The sequence below is a fragment of the Stenella coeruleoalba genome (assembly GCF_951394435.1).
Source record: "Stenella coeruleoalba genome assembly, chromosome: 14".
Lineage (NCBI taxonomy): Eukaryota > Metazoa > Chordata > Mammalia > Artiodactyla > Delphinidae > Stenella > Stenella coeruleoalba.
The window spans coordinates 40,091,639-40,113,042 of record NC_137160.1 but is presented as its reverse complement, the minus strand read 5'-3'; the positions used below and the strand labels follow the sequence as shown (position 1 = coordinate 40,113,042).

The 21,404-nt window shown below is 39.4% G+C and overlaps 1 protein-coding gene across 2 annotated transcripts; it reads right to left on the bottom strand.

Annotated features, from left to right (window-relative positions):
- Positions 1–1,262: 1,262 nt before the first annotated feature.
- On the bottom strand, positions 1,263–12,045 carry ZNF24 (zinc finger protein 24). Of its 2 annotated transcripts, none has more exons than XM_079941848.1 (4): positions 11,947–12,045; positions 9,564–10,066; positions 9,169–9,316; positions 1,263–7,100 (listed from the first exon to the last, which is right to left on the bottom strand). In XM_079941848.1, the coding sequence occupies exons 2-4, from the start codon at positions 9,981–9,983 to the stop codon at positions 6,562–6,564; spliced, it is 1,107 nt and encodes a 368-aa protein (XP_079797974.1). In that variant the 5' UTR covers positions 9,984–10,066; positions 11,947–12,045; the 3' UTR covers positions 1,263–6,561. The 2 variants fall into 2 exon arrangements, with proteins under 2 accessions (XP_079797974.1, XP_079797975.1); XM_079941849.1 differs by lacking the exon at positions 11,947–12,045 and adding an exon at positions 11,274–11,606.
- Positions 12,046–21,404: the final 9,359 nt, after the last annotated feature.

Genomic DNA, 21,404 nt, shown 5'->3' with positions numbered 1-21,404 from the left:
TGTTTCCCATTTCAGGGATCACGTCTCTCCCATCCTTTGCTTCTGATATATTTTGTCTGGTATTGTACTTGTTCAGGCAGGTTAGTCATCTTGGTCCGAAGGCTATGTGAGTGACTTTTAAAAAGTATGTTTGCATGCTAATTAAAAAATTCAGGAGAGGAAAATTTGATAATGCAAGAGGTGAGGATTATTGGGGTATGTCTTTGAGTAGGTGTGAGAGGGTGGCTTAGATCCAATGAAGATGCTAGCCTCAGGCAGAAGCACAGTTGATCCAAAGTTAAGAGGAAAGAGGCACTAAGATTAGCAAACCAAGATACAGACATTTTGTTTACTGTTTTCTAGATTTTTCTTTCTGTTTTAAACATGGTATAATAGGTATAGATGGGGATAGGTATATAGAGAATAATATAGGCATAGAGAGAACATAAAAATGTTAATGTGCTGTTACTATGTGGACTCATGGGTGACTTTTGGGGTGATTTCTATTTCTAAACTTTTCCTATATTAGTTTATATATTAATAGTTATATTATAGAATTATATTTTTTAAGAATTTAAAGAAACGAGATAGCTAGACACTGCTTTGTTCTATTCTCAGCACCTACTCATTACACTCCTTTGCCCAAAACCTCTAATAGTTTCCCATCTCATTCAAAGTAAAAGTCATAGTCCTTACCAATGGCTAACCAGGTCTTCCATGATCTGGCCCTACCCTCCACCCTTAACTCATTTCTCTGGCTTCATCCACTACTTTCCCCCTTTTCATTCAGCTCCAGCCACACTGGCCTTCTTGCTGTCTCTTGAACAAATCAGGCATTGCTCCTACATCAAGTTCTTCGCACTTGCTGTTCCCATGCCTAGAACATCTTTCCTCCAGAGTCTCGTGGACTTCCTTATACTCATTCGTATCTTTTCTCAAATTTCACTATCAGTGAAATCTTCCCTGGACAACCTATCTAAACTGCAATACTCTTCCTCCTTGATGTTTTGTGATCCTTTCTTTCCCAATATATTTTCTCTTTACCATTCATCACGTCGAACAATATGCTTTCCTTTTTTTCCACTGCCATCTATAGTTTCCAAAATCAATAGATGTAAACCCCAGAACACTCTTGGACCTGAGCAACTTCATATCCACAGGCCTGAAAATTTAAAAAAGAGAACTCCGGAGAGCCTTGTTGGGGGGGAGGCAGGGGAGTGGAGGCCATGGGGAGGAAGTCCAAGGGTCACATACAGGGGATGCTTCAGGGAAACACCCCAGGAGCAATGGTTGGAGGTGGGTACAGCATAGACTCAGCAGTGTAATCCCGTCTGAGTCCCAAGTTAATGAATCTGTAGGAAGTACAGAAGAGAAATGCCAAAGACCTGATTGTGTGAAGTTTTTCATCTACAGACAATGCCAACACCAATGTTCAGTTATTATCGGAATTTAAAGTGTATGTGTGTGGTGTGTGGTGTAGAGTAACAAATGGCAGAGGTTGACAGAGGTCAAATCATGGAACGCCATGCTAATTTTATTAACCTATGTGGTGCATTAAGTATAAGTCTAGAATTTAAAATTACAAAGGTTTTCTAAAAATTGATATGAAAATACAAATAACCTATATTAATCAGGACAGAAATCCAATTCAATTATCTTAAACAAGAAAGGGACTTTATTGGCTCACAAAACGTTAAAGTCCAGAGGTAGGGCAGGCTTTAGGCACAGCTGGATCTAGGGCCTCCAGAAAATTCACATCAGAACTTAGTTCTCATTCCTTTCTGCTAGCCTCTGAGTTTCCCCTCAGACTCTCTTCACATGGTACAAATTTTCAGGCTTACACAGTCATTAGTTCATGAGATCTCTGTCGAGCGTTCTTTCCAAGAGTTCCAGCAGAAGTTCTGTTGAGGACTTTCTTTAGCCTGGCTTGAGTTACATGCCCATTCTTTAATCACTGTGGCTAAGGAGCTGTGGGACTCAGGAGGGCCAGGCCTGGTTATGTACTCACCTAAGCCACAGGGAATGGGTTCCCCACAATAAATAAGGATTCTGTTATCACAAGATGGGGAAAGAGATGCTGAACAAAAACAACATATATCCACACATAACCCAACAGAAGAGCAGGTAAAGGATACAAACAATCCATGATAAAACTATAAACGGCCAATAAATATATGTAATCAACCTCACCATTAACCAGGGAAATGCAAAATGATCCTTTTTTTTTTTTTGCCCATCAGATGAAAATTATCAAGTGTAGGTAAGGCTATATGGGGAAATGAGCACTTTCTATACAGTTGGTGAAAATAGAAAGTTATGAGGGCCTTTGGGAAGGCTAAGGTGGGTCTACCAGAGTGCACCCTTTGTCCCAACAATCTACCTTATACTCCATTCTAAAGACATATTCACACGCGTGCACAAAGAGATATGAAAGAGATCTTTACTTCGGCAATGTAATAGCAAAAGAAAAAATAAGGGAATAGTTAAATAATGGTATTTTCATAGTACTGAATACTATTCAACCATTAAAGAAATTTAAAGACCTCAGGATCTGAGACAAAAAAAAAAAAAAAGCAAGCTGCAGAATACATATATATGATCCTATTTATGTAAAAACAGCATTTATATGTGTATATTCACATGGAAATTATGGAAAGGAGATCAGAAGAACATATACTAAACTGTGGGCAGTGGAATGTGATAGGAAACGCTGCAGAAAAGGGTCTCTCTTCAGTCTTGTGTAAGAGTTAAGTACACTGAGATGGTAGTCATTTATACTTCCATAATTAAAAAAAATGGGGAAATGCAATTCACAATAGGAAATGAAAATGGCCAATAAACATATGAAAAGATGTTCCTTCTTATTAACAAAGAAAAGAAAGATAAATTTTTGCCTATCAGAGTGGCAAAAATATTGAAGGATTCAGTGTTGGTTGGGAGTGTAGGCAAAGAGGCACTCTGACTACTGATGGAGTTGTAAAGTGGTACAATCTTTTTGATGGTATTTCTCAAAATGTTAAATGTGCATGTTTTCTGACCCAATAATTCCACTTCTAGCTATTTATCCCACAGAAATACCAACACAGGCAGCAAAATATATACGGATGTTAACTCTACCTTTACCTATAATAAAGAATCAGAAATAACCAAATTACCTACCAATAGGGGTTGGCTAAATAAGTTACAGTGTATTGATGCAATGGATTAGTATGTAGCTATAAAAAAACATCTACATCAAAGTGGGAGGGAGGAGGCAAGTCTCAGTGCAGTTCACGTAAAATAGGGATATGTACCTACCACACTCATATGATCGCTGTGAGGATTAAGAGTTAATCCATGGTAAAGCACTTCCAACAGTGCTTGTATACAGTGACAAGTGTCAGCTATTAACACATTTTTGCTTAATTATGTGTATGTCTAAGTCTGGAAGAACAGCAAACCAAATAATTATTACTTCTGTGTGCAGACCATGAAAAGGAATGTCCTTTTTCATTTTACATTTCTGTGCTGTAGAAAACTCAAACGAGCATGTTTTAATAGCTTTTACATTTGTTAACCATAAGATAAAAGCATAAAATTTATCAATCAAGGTTTAATAGCCATCATTCATTGCATTGTGAAAAAATATACATCCCTGGAATTCACAGAACTAGATTTTGAGTTTTAGCTCTAATTGGCCACATGCAAGTCACACAATCTCTAAATCTTGCTTTCCTAGTCTACAAATCTAAGTGAGATAGGTAAAGTGTCTAATCCAATGTCTGGCATGCAGATTACTTCAGTACATAGAACTCTCCCTTGAACTTACACAAATGTATTAGACATATTGCTAAATGATCAAGTGCCAACTGGGTGTGAATGTGGGGAGTTCAACCTCCAAGAAAACCAAAAGAAAATTTAGCAGTAATGAGCAAATAAATGCTCAGTGGCTACTGGACAGGCATCAGCAGTCTGCATGCTGTTAACAATGACTGCTCATTTGATAACCCAACAGATGCCACTGCTTGGCAACTGCCAGATCACCACTTCATCAGAGGCTGGGCACCCCCCCAGAATCGCCAATATGATTATCTGTGTTAACGTATATGAATGTCTGGATGAAATCTTAAATCACCAAATAGTTATTTAAAATCAAATTGTCTAGCAGGAACTTAGACTAACCAGAGATGGCGAGTACACAGACCATCACTTCCTTTTCATGTGTATTGTCACACAGTTTTTTTGGGTCCAACCCATTTTCCCCAGAGCCTTGCCTTAGTTTCAGAATCCTTTCTAAACAACGTACAGGTATCGGAGATGGCAAGACAACCTCATATTTGCCAACTCAAATACTTTCTCTAAGCTCTCACATTATACCAAACATCTTTGGCATTTATGAAAAATGTACCACAGGGAAGCTTCTTTGTATATAGGAAAAATAAGATCTAAAAAAACCCATGAAATTCTAGCCACCAAGAGGTTATTCCCTTCTTACCTACTCTGATAAAAGAATTCTGTCATCCCAGCAGTATTCCAAATATGCCACCTCAAAACCTACTTGGAAAGAAGCCAGTTATAAATAAATAAATCAATCAACCCAAGACCGTTTTATCTTAGAGTGGAGGAATTTATAGCTTTATTGGACATTGACTTGTTTCCTCTCAGCCACAAAGAGAAGACCCAAACAAAAGTCCCTACATATTCTTGTATAACTTAAAATACATTATATCATTACTACATATTTATACTTCAATAAATCTTAATCTATAAAGCACATTTCTTATAATTGTTATCAGAAAATCTATAGACAAGCTCCATTCTGCCTCACTTCTCCACCAGCTGGCCTCGCATTAGTATGCTTTTTAACAGGCTCATGCAAATCTCACCTTCCATTTTTTAATTTGATCCAAGTACCAGATGTAACCAAAACCTCTGGAACTATGAAATATTTTTATTCACATGGGTCATTTTCCACACAATTATGCCCACTATAAAAAAGCCTTTTCTCATATCTATATTTTAACTTTCAGAGTTTTCCACTAAACAGAACCACAGTACTTGGGATTCTCAGACAAGGAGTATATGATCCTACTACTACAATGTGTATTATTTTTATACATTAAAAAAATGTGTTAAGACTTAAAATGAAAAAAAAAAAAGTTCCACCAACTCTGACAGTTAAACTAGTTGTTATAACCTAGTTTTTTTTTTTTTAAATAGAACCCATTCAACTTAACATGTAAGTATAACCTCAATGCTACTAGAGATTGATTAGTTTTTTTTTTTTTTTTAATAAAAGACCCACAAACCTCCAAACTGTGATAGTTATCTTGGACTCACCTCTGAAGATTGCTGAAGAGCTGGATAGCTCTTTGAGCTGAGTCTTCCTTTACCCAAATACAACACCCTGGTAAGACAACTATGGCTCTAGGAATCTCAGAGGTGGGGGAAGAGGCTAACTCACATGCAACAGCTTTGTACCAACCCCCAATGATTTACAGTGGAAGAAATACCTACCTAATTATGGCAGGGTTACAGTACCTAGCACAGTGCCTTGTCGGTAGAAAATTTAATAAATGCATGGCTGCTTTGTTAGCCTGGTGTTCAATCCTTTTGTACCAAAGGAGTAAAATCGCAAACCTGATACTCATTGCCCACCTGTCATGGATTTTTCTGTCCTTAAAAATGAAGAAAAAATAACGACTTAGATCTTCAAGTCTTTTGTTTTCTAAAAGCCAAGAAAGACCATCACTCTTATTTACATTTGCCCTTCAACACTGCCATTCACTACAAATCTTTCCCTAGTGTTATAATTTCTACCTTCATAGTTTTATAACTGTTTATTGTTTAGACTGTCCACTTTCTAATGATACATGAGAGGACATTATTTTCATTAGTGGGATGCTTCCCAATTACAGGTAAGATGAGCTATTTTTGAGTTTTCCTGCAGGCAGGAAACTAACTACACCTAGATAAATTCTTGATATACTTCAATTCTTGGATCAAAGTATTTGTCAATCTTCCCCAATCTAGGTGTCCCATTCACTTTTTGATGTTTCATCACCATCACTTCTTATCTGAGTTTTAAGGCTCATTTCACTTTGAGGTTTTTGGTCATCCTTTATCTTCTATTTTCTGAAATGCATATTCAAATTAGGTAAAAGAAAACTGGTAAATTTGGAAAAAATGGTTTCAGTTTTCAGATTTTACAATTCCTACATTGCTTTTCAATGTAGAAAGGAATGTATCCTTGTAAAGAACATTTCAATGATCAACACAAATAACATATCTGTCTAAGAAGGAAAGTTTTAACAAAGGGACAAAGAATCAGGTAGTTTATCATTTGGAAAAATAATAAGAATATAAACATCACATGGAAGATTTAGGCATTAACACCTGAATTAAGTTTAAAATTTCAGTTTCTAGGCAGGTATGACACCATTTCTTTCAAGATAAGATAATAATAGTGGGTGAAAATTTTCTACATTTCCCAGTGGATTTTCTAAGTCTATAGGAAAACTATTATGTATCATTTCATGTTTTTAATTTTGTCTTCATTTCAGAAGAAAAAGACCTGAGTGCTGATTTTTTTTTTTTCATTTCTTAAACTTTCACAACATTGAGAAGTTTCTCTGCATTGTGTCTTCGTTGATGTCTAAAAAGATTTGAGCTTTGACTATAGGATTTCCCACACTGAACGCATTCATAAGGTTTCTCCCCAGTATGGATTCTCTGATGATTAATAAGCCCAGAATTCTGGCTAAAGGCTTTTCCACATTCAAGACATTTGTAAGGTTTTTCTCCAGTATGGACTCTCTGGTGTTGCACAAGGATAGAACTCCGGCTGAATGCTTTCCCACACTCAACACATCCATAGGGTTTCTCCCCACTGTGGATTCTTTGATGAAGAATAAGGGCTGAGCCCTGACTGAAGTGTTTTCCACATTCATCGCATATATGTTGTTTCTTTCGGGAGGGATTTCTCTTTCTTTCAAACCTGCCCTTGGGAAAACAGGTTTCTCCATATTTAAAAATTTGAGGAACACCTATATTGAGAGTGCCAGGAACTTCATGAGATTCTACTGCTGAAGGAATCTCCTGCTTTGGAGCTAGCGCTCCATTTTCAGTCCTAGCATCATCATCTGAAATAAACAGAAAATGTAAATATCACTCATTTCCTATTCTGAGAGGAAAGAAACTTGAAGAAGAAGTTTTTTAAAAAATGAACTAAAAGTAAATAGCTTGCATATGTCTATAAACAGCACTATGAAAACTGGTGATAAGGTTACCTACTCTCAAAAAAGAAAAAAAATGAAATGGCTGATTATGAGGTTAATGAAGTGAGAGCATGGGAACATGAGAAATTAAAAGGTTGTATCCTAATAAAAGTGGTAACATAAGGGAGTGGGTTATACAGTAGTAGTCAAAAACCAAAGGGCAGAAAAATGGCAGATTTTTTAGAGAGTCTAAGTTTGTTACAGACAGTCAAAGTGATGCAGCTAGGTCTGGAGAAAAATAAAATAAAATTGGCTGTTTTAAATCATTTTAATATTCTTTTACTTTGAAAAAGGGAGAAATTATATCAAAATACAATGTGCAAATAACCACCAATCTGTCAGAAAGTGACTATTTCTAAAATGAGCAGGACAAGGCAGGTCACAGCCAAGATCAGACTAAAAGGAGAATATAGGAGTCCTGACAAAAAGCTGAAGGTAAGCCGAGAGTGTCCTGTGTTAATTTGGGACGTGACACTTACAAATTCAATGCACCTTTAATAACTGAAAGTTTTCCTTTAAAAGCAGCCTCATGTATTTGGTATTTGTCATGGTTTTTAGACGAGTTGTTACTTCCAGGCCTCAGTAAGATGTGTTCAGTGAAAGAACGGCCCAAATTACCAACATGAGGTACCATGACCCACCTGTAGGCAGGCAGTGATTATGAGCGAGTCTCATTTCAGACCTTCCTGAAACTTCAAGCCTTAAAGAATAAACACAGTTACTAAAGGGTGAACAGCACTGCTCAAAAAAGTTATAAACAGTGAGCAAATCTGTAACAAATGATTAAGAAAGGGATAGTCAGAAAAAAGGCTGACAAAGAGATGCTGAAGAGTTAGAGGGGATCAGTGAGGTCTGGAGACTTGAAGAACAGAGAAGTGAGTGTGAAGGTGACAAATGGCACACAAAGAATTGAGCTCCCAAGTGTGGTAGAGACCAGACTGCTAAAATGAGGCTACTTAAAAAGAGGCGAGAATTATCCTAAAGTTCAGGCAGGGGAGAAGTTCCTAGGAAGATACCACCTCCAACAACCAAAGACAGTGGTTCTCAAACTTTATTGCACAAAAGAATGCCCCATAATTCAGAGGGGAAGCCTGCTCAGAGCTCATTACACTAGCATTACCTCCAACTACCTCAAGGAATGATTCCCAAAGCAGTCTCAAACAAAATTTCATTTTAATTCATATAAATATGAAAAAGAAATGTAGCGGTTTTAGAAATATACGGGGTTGTATCAAAATAAGTAAGTATGTGGCATTAACTGCCAAGATATTGGGAAAGAACAGCCTTAGTGAATTATGAGCTTTCTACTTAATTTTTCTATACTTGTATTTATTATAGCTAGGAGCCATATTTTTCCATAAATACTTAGAAAAGGTGAAGAATTTTCTCTAAATATCATTTCTACAAAAGAAGCTTCTTAGGAAACAAAAATGACTTTAGGTAGGATGTTTGAAGAAAAAAACACATACAAAAAGCTAAAAATTCAGAAGAGGCTTCAGTAATAAACTATAAACAAAAAAACTAGATTTGAAGAGGTATCAGGTAAGCTTATTGTACCAGGAACACTAGGCAAGAGACTAAAAGGATGTGAAACAGATGGCAAATAAGCAATATGGCAAGTGAAACAGAGCGACCCGGTCTACAGGTGGGTGCTGGCTCAGAGTAAGGCAAATCCAGCCTGAAATGGATAGGCCTTCAAAGAATGAAGTAAAAGAGAAGAAAAGGCTGATGATGTTAATGTTGAGGAATAAAAGACCTGAGGTTAGCAAACCAACTGTTATTAGAAAAGAATCGAAACCCTACAGTGTGTCTATGTCTAAGCAATCAAGTTAAGGTGATTATCCCCCCCCTCCCTCACAGTAAAAATAAGCAAAGAGTTCCGGACAAAAGGTCCACACCCTCTTTCATCCTCCTGCCCACATGGGGTCCTCACCACAGTGCCTTAGGGAATGGAGCTCCCAGGATGCCCACTTGAGCTGGTTTTCCACTGCATCGAGCTCAGAACTTGGTAATCCCTGAGCTTCTTCTTGAGATACCATCTCCTCTACTAACACTTCCCGTTTTCGTCGTCGAAGAGAAACCTGGAAATGAAAGGGTTTGGTTCAGTTGAGAACGAACGTGATGAGAATCAAACCTAAACGCACACAAAAGAAACCATACAAAACATATGCTGCAGAGGCCTAGATGGCAAACAAGCATAGATAATGCGGGGGGGGGGGGAACGACACAGAAACATAATTTTAACTTAGTTGAGTGGAATTAATTCAGCAGCTGCGCCTACTGCCATGCCAATGCTCCTGACCCAGGAACGTGACGCAGCAGGCTTACCGGCTGTCCAGGGTCGTCCAGTTCACTCTCTAAATCCTCCAGCACCGTCACTGCCTCCTCTCCATTCTCTGGATGATGCTCTCGAACCCAAGTCTGTAGCTCCTTGGGTAGGATGGCAACAAACTGCTCCAGTACTACCAGCTCCAAGATTTGTTCTTTTGTGTGTGTCTCTGGCCTGAGCCATAGACGGCAAAGTTCCCGAAGCTGGCTCACAGCTTCACGGGGCCCAGGTGAATCCTGGTATCCAAACTGCCTGAATCGCTGCCGGAAAACCTCCGGGTCAGGGAGATGGTTCCAGGGGATACTTGACCCCTCTTCGCCATCAGGATCCTCCTCCAACTTCACTCTCAGAATTTTTTCCTCTTCATCTGGAGTTGGGATGATAAGTATTGAATCCTCTTCCACTGACTGTGCAGACATCCTGATTTATAATACTTCAAGAAAAGACAATCAAGGTAGGATACAGGCCTCAGGGAAATACCCCGTTTTCTTCACAGGCACTCCTGAGGCACAAGAAATGAAAAATATATAAATGACCAAATATTCTAAGAATTTGGACACATACCGATTAAAGGAAATAAAAATGTATTCTTTTACTAGGTTAAAAATTCCAATCAATAACCTAAAACCAGAAGTTGGCAAACTACAGCTCATGGCCAAATCTAGCCTGGTGCCCATTTTTGTACAGTGCTTGTACTAAGAAGAGTTTTCACATTTTGACATGGTTGAAAGAAATCAAAAGAACACTCCATGACATGTGAAAATGATACGAAATTAAGTTGTCTCCATAAATTTTATTTGTTCACACTACAATAGCAGAATTGAGTAGTTGCAATAGACACTATAGGGCATGAAAAACCTAGTATTTACTCTGGCCCTTTAGAGAAAAAGTTTGCCTATCTGTGACCTACAAAACCTATTTCAACAATCAAAAGAATCCAAGTAAGCACCAGACCACTTCAGTGTTATTTAAATGCATCTGACCCTTGAATACATTATTTGCAATTCATAACTGGTGTTCCCTGACACACTTAGGTCACCTCAAAAGCAGGGACTGCTTTTTCATTATCCGCTTAAAAAATTTCTTTTGACAAATGTTTTTTAAGGGCTAAGAAATATTTTCAAAATGTTTAAGAACTCCCTGGAGTTAAAATATACGTGAAAAAAACATTCACTTGCTCAGTAACAGATACATAATGTTGACAAAAATTAACCACTATGTGCCATAAAACTTAAGTATTATTCAGTCACCCACCGCGCCGTAAGTACCTTTACATTTGTAATGACAGGCATTAATCACAGTAAAATTTTTCAAAGAAAAGGCACTCTCATAACACCGTAACTTCGTGCAGTGGTGCAGACTCTTGTCCTTACACTGGGTGACTCACAGGCTCCCCGGCTTCTACCTTCAGGGAAACCTTGTACTATTTCTGATCCTTTCCTTAGTATTTGCACAGTCATGCCCATGCCATTGTTTACAATACCCATTAGGAATGAGCCATGCAGCTACTCAATGTACCTATTCAGGACCCGGAATGTGAAAGCCAGTAATTTCCAAACAACTTCCCGTAACCCCATGAGACTAGGAATCGGAAAATATCTTATCAGGTAATATACATACAGGTGTAATTAAACACTCTGGAGTGTGGCGGCCCTACAAACACGTAGGTTTGGCCTACAGATTCGTTTGTTCCTATTCCAAGACCCTACCTTATCGACGGCTCAAACAGTCTACAGAAAATAAATTTCTCTTCCTTTTACGTTCTCATACAGCACCCTGCCCGTGGGACGTGAGGAGGTGCGGGGAGGGCAGCCTCGCTGTCCCGACGGCGCGTGGGCGGGGAGCCCAGTTCCCCACTCACTCCTGCAGACTGCCGCTGCGAACCCCGCCCCCACCGCAGCGATTCCAGCCTTCTTCCCCGCACTCGCGGCGGCGGCTTTCGTTAGACCAAAAGCCACCCTGCCACAACAGCGTCGAAGCCACGGTACTTCCGCCCGCGACCGGCTGAACTACAAGTCCCGGCAGGCCCCGCGCGAGGTCCGCCCACTCCCACCTCCGCCCGAAAAGAATCCCAGAACTCTCCGCGAGATGCCAGGGCCTCGAAATAGAACAAAACCGCCCGATGGGGGAGGGGAAGGCAAGGGTCGCGGAGGACACAAGGGATGGAGGAGTCTCCGAAGGTGCTGAAAGCCGAATCTGGCTTTCCGTGTACCCCTCGCCGTCCCCCAACTGCCGGGCATGGAGTCCGCGGCCTGCCCCCCCGCGCCTCCCGGGAAGCCGAGAAAGGTCCCCGCCAGGCTTCTTCGCTGACTCTTGCCAAAGCGGTCCGCAGCCCGTAGCCCAGAGTCTCCCTCACGCACTTCCCCCCACTCTCGCGCAAACCTCGGGCTCGGGAACCGCAGCCGCTTCGCTGTGCACGGCGGACGCACAAACGCCACTCACGAGCGGTTTCCCAGCAGCCCCCGGCGCAGACTGCTTCCGGTCTGCGGGCCCCAGGAGGCGGGGGGAGGCGAAGCACCGCGTTACCATGGAGATGCGCTCCGGGCAGGGGGAAGGGCTGTCCGACGACAATGACTGCTTTGAGGCTACGCTTGGCCTCGCGCCTCTTTCCTCCGGATAGCCCAGCCTTCTGTGTTCCGCTTAGAAGACAAGGAAAAGAAAGAATTCAGCCACTAAGATAGTCTTACGGTTTCATAAGCCTTTTCGCATGCATTATCTCATGTGATCGTCACAGTAATCCTCTGACAGAAGTAACAAAAGCTAATATTTATGAATGCTAACTACATCGTACCAGGCACAGTCACCATGCTTTACATGTATTGTAATTTAATTTTCACAACAACCCTAAGATGGTAAGAACTTTTATTATCCCCATTTCACAGCTGAGATAATCGCGGCACAAGTAAATAGCTTGCCCAGAGCTCATAACTAGTAAGTGGGAAGCAAGATTTAAAACCAAGGCATGACTCTAACCTTTGCCTCCCCACTTGCTGTGCTATAGAGCTTTAGTATGACCAATTTATGTGTCAGGGAAACAAAATGAGACTCTTAACCAAGAGCTTTGGCAATGATCGCACATTGAATTTGCAGAATGCGTGGTCACCTTCTGACTTCAGGCTTGACATTTTATACTACAAAACAGCTGCCAAAGTGATCGTTTAAAAACATAAATCAGATCATTTCATCCCCTATTTAAAGGCCTTCAGTGGATCCCTACTGCCTTAATTATGACATAAAAACTCCTGACGTTTGTCTGTAAGGCCTCCTGTAATCTGTTCCTTGCCCCCAATCCCATCTCCACCCCACCCCACTCCCCAGCTCTTAGGCTCATTGTGACCCAGGATCCTCAGCCTCCCTGACCACCTTTCCTCCCAGAAGCCTCCCCACTCTCAAGCACTGGGTAGAAGTGAGCCCACTTATTCATTTCTCTGGTTTTTGTTTTCTTTTGTTTTTCTCCATAAGTCTCCTAAGGGCAGGGACCTTGCCTGTCTTGTTCACCACAGTATCCCCACCTAGTAGTCCCAGGATGCTGACTGCCTGGTACATAGAGAACCCAATAAATATTTATTGAATAAATGAATGAAGCATGGGCTGCTCAGATTGCTGCCTTTGCTAGATCACATGTCAGGCCTCAGAAACCACACAAAAGAGCCCTGTTGTTTAAGTTCTGTGTTAGAAGTGCAGGTCCAGCCTTCCAGAAGCATTCCAAGATCCTCAGGCTTCAGCTTTCTGCCTCCTTCAGGAAAGTGTCCTTTGCAAAGAGCCCTCAAGTCTCTGCAGGATTCATGAATGAGAGAGCAAGTGAGTTAGAAACTGATGGTATAGCATTACTCTACTCTCTGACTAGAGCTTTGCCTCCCCAGAACCCCTGCGACTTCTGATGCCTCTTCTCTCTTCATTTAGGCAGTTTCCGAAATCCAGACTTTTTTCTCTCCTGCTTGCCTACTGCCACCAACCTACCTGGCTGCTCTTCCCAACCTTTCTCTCTTCTGTGACTCTAAAAGCTAGCTCAAGGCATTTTTGTTTTGCTTTAAGAGTTCTTTTTTTTACATCTAATTAATGTTGGAAAACTAAAAGGATACACATCAAACAGAAATACTTGGGGAGATTAAAAATGTTGCAAAATTTTACAAAACCCTTTGCCTGGGATTCGTTCTATCATTCCTAATTCTGAGAGAATAAATGGTAACCACGATGAAGTTTTCCTCTCTAATTTACTCGTTTGAGGGCAGGGACTACCAACCCCGGTTTTGAAACACCATCCTTCTGAGCCCCACTACGTGAGCTCTTTCCTGAATGGTGGACCCTGTTGCTATCTTAAAGATCTAGTCTTAAAGATCTAGGACTTCCCTGATGGCGCAGTGGTTAAGAATCCGCCTGCCAATGCAGGGGACACGGGTTCAAGCCCTGGTTTAGGAAGATCCCACATGCCACAGAGCAACTGAGCCCGTGCACCACGACTACTGAGCCTGTGCTGTAGAGCCCTAGGGCCACAACTACTGAAGCCCGCGCACCTAGAGCCCGTGCTCCACAAGAGAAGCCACCACTCTCCACAACTAGAGAAAAGACCATGCGCAGCAACAAAGACCCAATGCAGCCAAAAATAAATAAATTTATTTAAAACAAAAAAGATAGAGCATCATGATCCTCTGGGCAACCTGAGTGTAGGGAGTAGCTCTATGCCAGTGCCTGACGACCTTGCACATAGCTACAGAGGCCACAGAGACGAGGCTTGTGCTGCAGCTGACCTGAGTCTTGGCAGAACACCTTGTGATCCCCCTGGAACATGAGAGGCTCATGAGGAGCTGCTATAGGCCACTTGCCACTCAGCTCCCTGTCCTCCCAGGAGGCTGTCAGGGAAGTTTCTCCAGGCTTCCCAGGTTGTGATGAGGCTTTCTGCCTCACCAGCCTAGAGTACAGCTGCAGATTATACACAGGTTTAGATATGCAGTGTGGCATTAGCCCCTCAGCAACAAGGGGTCCCACATCTCAGGTTGCAGTCACCCAACTGTTGTTTTGGTGTCATCCTTTTGGTGTGTGAGACAAAAGCTCATGGGGAGCTGAAACCTTTGGCTACTCTTGCTTTGTCTCTGTAAGTAATAATCTAAATCTAAAAACGGCTTGTTGTTTCTTTACCAGCCAAATCTTTTAACCTTGCCTTGAAAGCATCTCATCCATTAATTAATGGTAAAAATTAAAAGCAAACAAACAAACAAAAGCAGACAGATGCTACCTGGCTGAGTTCCAGAGACCTAGAAATGATTAAAATGAAGTCATGATTCCCTCTTTTAACATTACCGTCTCGTTCAGGAGATAGACATAGAAAACAAGGAGATAGACATAGAAAACAAGAATTTACAAGACAATGTAGAAGTGCTACAGTAAAAGCGCTTAAGAATACCAGCAGGAAAAAAAAAAAAGAATACCAGCAGGGGCACCTAAATGAATTAGTATGCTGAAGGGGAACGGAGGCACCCCGAGAGCGAGGAAGTGGAGTAAGAAAAGTTTTCATGCTGAACAAAAACACAGACCTTCAGATTTGGTGTTACCATATTTCATCCCAAAATTATCTTTTCTAGGATTTTCTCTAACAATTATTTTGGAGCTCTCATACCTTCTCCTCAGCTCAAAAGTATCTCCCTCTGGGCACTTAAAGTACACTGGTTAAATATTCCATTTTAGCTAATAAATGCACTGCACCAGGAATCTCTTCATTGCAAGTGACTAAAAAGGTAACTGTGGCAGGCACTGTTAGCTTCCTACATAAAGCACTCCCCCTTACTTCTAATACGCCCCTCATTTTTTTGATTTTGGGGGCCCAACACTGTGCCCAGCCCATAGACAATAAGTTGTGATTGAGCTAAGCCATCCATGACTTCTCTGTTTCTCTTTGCCATGTATTCACTTTGCCTTCCTAATGGCTAGGAATGGCCAAATGATTCTGTTCTGGTCAATGAGATGTAAGGGGCAGTAGTTTGTGTATTTCAAGAAATTTATCTAATTCATGTAAGTTGTCAGATGTATTAGCATAAAGTTGTTCATAATATTTCCTTAATATCCTGTCTACAGGATCAGTAGTGATGTCCCCTTTTTCTTTCCTGAAATTGATACTCTTGTTTCTTTTTCAGTTTTGCTTGAAGTTTATCAATTTTATTAATCTTTCAAAGTGACAACTTTTGGGTTCATTTGCTCTATTACTTTTGTTTTCTATTTCATGGAGTTCTGCTCCTTTTAAAAGAAATTAATATACGGTAAAATTAGTTCTGTTTTAGCAGATAGCTCCAGGAGTTTTAAAACATGTACAGATTGTAAAACTACCACCAAAATCATGATACAGGATAGTTCTATCATTCCACAAAACTCCCTCAAGATGTACTCACAACTTTCCTACTCCCTAACCCATGGCAACCACTGATTTATAATCCATCAATGACTTTTACACGATGTAATACAAATGGAATCATAAAGTATTTAACCTTTTACATAACTTTCATCAAACATACTACCTTTGAGATTCATCTATGTTGTTGCATGTCTCAATAGTGCATTTCATTTTATTGCTGAGTAGTATTTTACTGTAGATATCAGTTTGTTTATCCATTCATCCATCGAAGGACTTTTGGGTTGATTCCAGATTTGGGCGATTTTGAATAGAGCTACTATAAATACTAATGGACATGCTTTTGTGTGACCATAGTTTTTATCTCTCTAGAGTAAATATCTAGAAGTGGAATTGCTGGGTCATATAGTATTATGGACTGAATATTTGTGCCCGCCTCCCAAACTCACACGTTGAAGCCTTAACCCACAGTGTGATGGTATTTGAAGATGGGCCCTTTGGGAGGTAATTAGGTTAGATATGGTCATGAGAGTGGGGCCTCCACAATGGGATTAGTTCCCTTATAAAAAGAGATGTAGAGAGTTTGCTTCCTCTGTCTCTCCACCATGTGAAGACAAGGCAAGAAGATGGCCACCTGCAAGACAGGAAGAGAGCCCTCACCTGGGAACCAAATCAGCTGGCACCTTGACCTTGGATTTCCCAACCTCCAGAACTGTAAGAACTAAATTCCTGTTATTTAAGCCACCCGGTTTATAGTATTTTGTTATAGAAGCTGGAGCTAATATATATGATTTTTGCTTTTTTTAGTTTGAATACATTGAATTTTAAAAAGTGAAAAAAAGAAAGAAATACTGAGCCAAAATCAATATTTGGTACATAAAGTATGAATCTGGAAAAGCACTATTAAAAATTATATCTATCTCTATATTCTTTTAATAGTGTGTTTCACAGAGAAAAATGTTTAATTTTGATGAACTCCAATTTATCCATTTTAAAATTTTATGGCTAGTCCTTTTGGTGCCATAGCTAAGAATTCCTAACACCAGGACCTGAAGATTCTCTCATGTTTTCTTCTAAAAGTTTTATATTTTTACATTTAATATTAGATGTATGATTTATATTACATTAATTTTTATATAAGGTATGAATTATAGGTTGAGAGTTTGTGTATATGTCTGTTTCCATATAGATGTCCAGTTGTTCTATTTGATAAAAAGGTTTTGTTTTTATTGCATTGCATTTCCATCTTTTTTTTTTTAATTTATTTTTGGCTGCATTGGGTTTTCGTTGCTGTGCGTGGGCTTTCTCTAGTGCGGCGAGGAGGGGCTACTCTTCATTGCAGTGCTCAGGCTTCTCATTGTGGTGGCTTCTCTTGTTGTGGAGCACGGGCTCCAGGCATGCAGGCTTCAGTAGTTGTGGCACACGGGCTCAGTAGTTTTGGCTCGAGGGCTCTAGAAGGCAGGCTCAGTACCTGTGGCGCACGGGCTCAGTTGCTCCATGGCATATGGAATCTTCCCGGACCAGGGCTTGAACCCGTGTCCTCTGCATTGGCAGGTGGATTCTTAACCACTGCACCACCAAGGAAGCCCTCCATCTTTATAAAAAAAAAAAATCAGTTAGCCGTATTTGTGTGGATCTTTTTCTGAACTCTCTAATATGTTACATTGATCTCTGTGTCTATCTCAATACCACATCTTTGATTACTATAACTTTATAATAATTGTTTAAAATCTGGTAGTGTGAGTCCTCCAACTTTGTTTTTCTTTTCAAAATTATTTTAGGTATATATATATATATATATATATATATATTTAGCATTCCATAAAACTTTTAGAATTAGCTTGCCTATATCTACACAAAATATCCTACTGAATTCTGTCAGAATTGCTTTAAATCTATTGATCAATTTTATGGACAACTGGCATGTTAATCATATTGAGTCTATCAATCCATGGATACACATTATATCTCTCCATTTAAATTTTCTTTGATTTTATTCATCAGCATTTTGTATATTTCAGTGTGTAGATCCTGCCCATGTTTTATTCAATTTATTTGTGAGCATTAACTGATTTTTGGAGCTATTTAAAATGATATTTTAAAATATCCAGTTATTCACAGCTGTATTTATAAATATCATTGATTTTTGTGTATTGACTTGTATCCTAGAACCTTGATAAATTCCTGTATTAGTCAAGGTTCTCCAGAGAAACAGAACCAACAGGATATATATCCATATATCTGTATCTATCTATCTAAGATATGTTCTAGAAGTTGCCTTACAGTTATGAAGGCTAAGAAGTTCCACAATCTTCTATCTGTAAACTGGGGAATCCGGAAAGTTGGAGATGTAATTCATTCTGGCTGATGTCTGAGAGGCAGGAAAAAATGGATGTCTCAGTTCAAGCAGAGAGAGCAAATATGCCCATCCTTTGCCTTTTCAGGTCCTCAAGAGATTGGATGATGCCCACCCATACTGGTGAAGGTGAACTTCTTTTTTATTTTATTGAAGTGTAGTTGACTTACAATGTTGTGTTAATTTCTGTTGTACAGCAAAGTGATTCAATTACATAGGTACATTCTTTTTCATGTTCTTTTCCATTATGGTTTATCACAGGATTTTGAATATTTCCCTGTGCTGTACAGGAGGACCTTGTTGTTTATCCATTCCATATATAATAGTTTGCCTCTGCTGATCCCAAACTCCCAATACAAGGGTGAACTTCTTTACTTAATCTACTGATTCAAATGCTAATCTCTTCTGGAAATACCTTCACAGGAACACCCAGAAATAAGGTTTTACCAGGTATCTGGGCATCCCTTAGCTCAATCAAGCTGACACATAAAATTAACCATCATAACTCCATCATTAGCATTTTGAAGAGTTTTTATAGAGTCAGTGAAATTTTCTATGGAGATAATCATGTTATCTGTGAATAGGGAAAATTTATTTAATTTCCAATCTGTATTATTTCGATTTCTTTTTCTTTGCCTTATTGTACTGTCTAGGACTTCCAATTCAATACTGAGTAGGAGAGGAGAGAGTAGATATCTCTTAGGGGAAAAACTATTCAGTCTTTCACAATTAAGTATGATCTTAATTCTAGAGGTTTTTGTTTGTTTGGTTTGGTTTTTTTGCTTTATGTAAAGACTATTTTTGGAGCAGTTTTAGGTTTACAACAAAATTGAGAAAAAGATATCCCCTGCCCCTACACATGCATAGCCTCTCTCATTACCAACATCACTCACCAGAATGGTATATATATATATATATATATATATATATATATATATATTTTTTTTTTTTTTTTAAACCAAGGATGAACCTACATTGACACATCATAATCTCCCAAAGTCCATAGTCTACCTTAGGGTTCACGCTTGGTGTTGTACATTCTATGGGTTTGGACAAATGTATAATGTCATATAACCATCATTATAATATCATAAAGAGTATTTTCATTGCCCTGAAATCCTCTGTGCTCTGGCTATTCATCTCTCTACTCTCCCCCACCCCTGGCAACTTTTTACTGTCTCCATAGTTTTGCCTTTTCCAGAATGTCATACAGTTGGAATCATACTGTATATAGTCTTTTCAGGTTGGCTTCTTTCACTTAGTAATATGTATTTAACGTTTCTCCATGCCTTTTCTTGTCTTGACAGCTCATCTCTTTTTTAGCCCCAAATAGTATTCCATTGTCTGGATATACTGCAATTATCTTTTCGAATTAATATTTTCTTTTTTTTTGGATACATACCCACAACTGGAATTGCTGGGTCATATGGTAGTTCTATTTTTAGTTTTTTGAGAAATCTCCATACTGTTTTCCACAGTGGCTGCACCAATCTGCACTCCCATCAATAGTGTACAAGGTTCCCCTTTTATCCACCTCCTGGCCAGCATTTGTTATTTGTGTTCTATTTGATGATAGCCATTCTGACAGGTGTGAGGTGATATCTCATTGTGGTTTTAATTTGCATTTCCCTGATGATTAACGATATTGAGCATTTTTTTCATGTGCCTGTTGGCCAACTGAATGTCCTCTTCGGGAAAATGTCTGTTCAGGTCTTCTGCCCATTTTTAAAAAGGGTTGTTTGTTTTTTTGATGTTGAGTTCTATGAGTTGTTTATGTATTTTGGATATTTACCCCTTATCGGTCATATCATTTGCAAGAGAGTATGTTTAGTTCTGTAAGAAACTACCGAACTGTCTTCCAATGTATCTGTACAATTTTGCATTCCCACCACCAATGAGTGAGAGTTCCTGTTGCTCCATATCCTCATCAGCATTTGGTGTTGTTGGTGTTCCAGGTTTTGGCCATTCTAATAGGTTTGTAGTGAATTCTAGCTTTTTAATAGATGTCCTTTATGAGTTTGAGGAAGTTCCTAGTTTTTCTTATCAGTGGGTGGTGAATTTTGTCAAACACTCTTTCTGCATTAATTGATATGGCCATGTGGTGTTTTCTCTTTGCAACTACTAATCTGGTGTGTTTCTTTGATTTTGAATACTGAGTCAACCTTATAGTCCTGGGATAAACCCCACTTGGTCCAGGTGTTTTATTCTTTTTACACATTGCTGGATTCAGTTTGATAATATTTTGTTGAGGAATTTTGTGCCTGTGTTCCTTAAGGATTTTGGATTGTGGTTTTCTTTTTTTATACTGTCTGGTTTTTTTTCCTGTTTTTCAATCTTTTATTCTCTGTGTTGTTTAAATTGGATGATTTTTACTGATCTATAGCTATTTCCTCTGTCATCTACATTGTTCCATTAAGCTCATCAAGTGAATATTTTATTTTGGTTGTATTTTTCAGCACTAAAATTTCCATTTGGGTCTTCTTTATACCTTCTGTTTCTTTGCTGATGTTTCCTGTCTTTCCATTCATTCACCCTTACTTCCTAAGCAGGGTTATAATATCTGATTAAGGTCTTTTTCTGATAACTCTAAAATCTATGTCATCTAGGCCTTGATATAATTTGATTTTCTTTCTCTTTGCAAATTGAGATAGTCTGGTTCTTCCTGTGCTTAAAAATTTTGCATTGTATACTGCACATTTTGAATATTATGTTATCAGATTCTGGGTATCATTTAAACCCTAAGTTGAAGGTTGACTTGTTTGTTTGTTTTAGCAAGGAGCTGCCCTTGTTAGGGTCAGGTTACAAGGTCTGATCTGCGTTGTTTGGGCTTTCCAAAGTCAGTTCAGTTTCCAAACATTTCTAGTCCTATGTGTATGCCACTCAGTGGCCAGTCTGGATTCTGGGCGGTAGTCTGCCCCGTAGCTCAGTTCGCAATGCCTGTGCTCTGATGTTTAGGGTCAGATCCATGCATGCATAGTTTAGAGGTGAGCAGAGGAGTTCATACACTACTTGTGGGAATTACTCTTTATCTCTCTAGTCTCTGCAACAAATGCAACACTTTCTCACTCCTTGAGGCCTCCCTTACTAGTCTTCCAGCTAGAAAGCTGGGGTTTTATTTTCCTTGCTCTGATATTTACTCCTCTC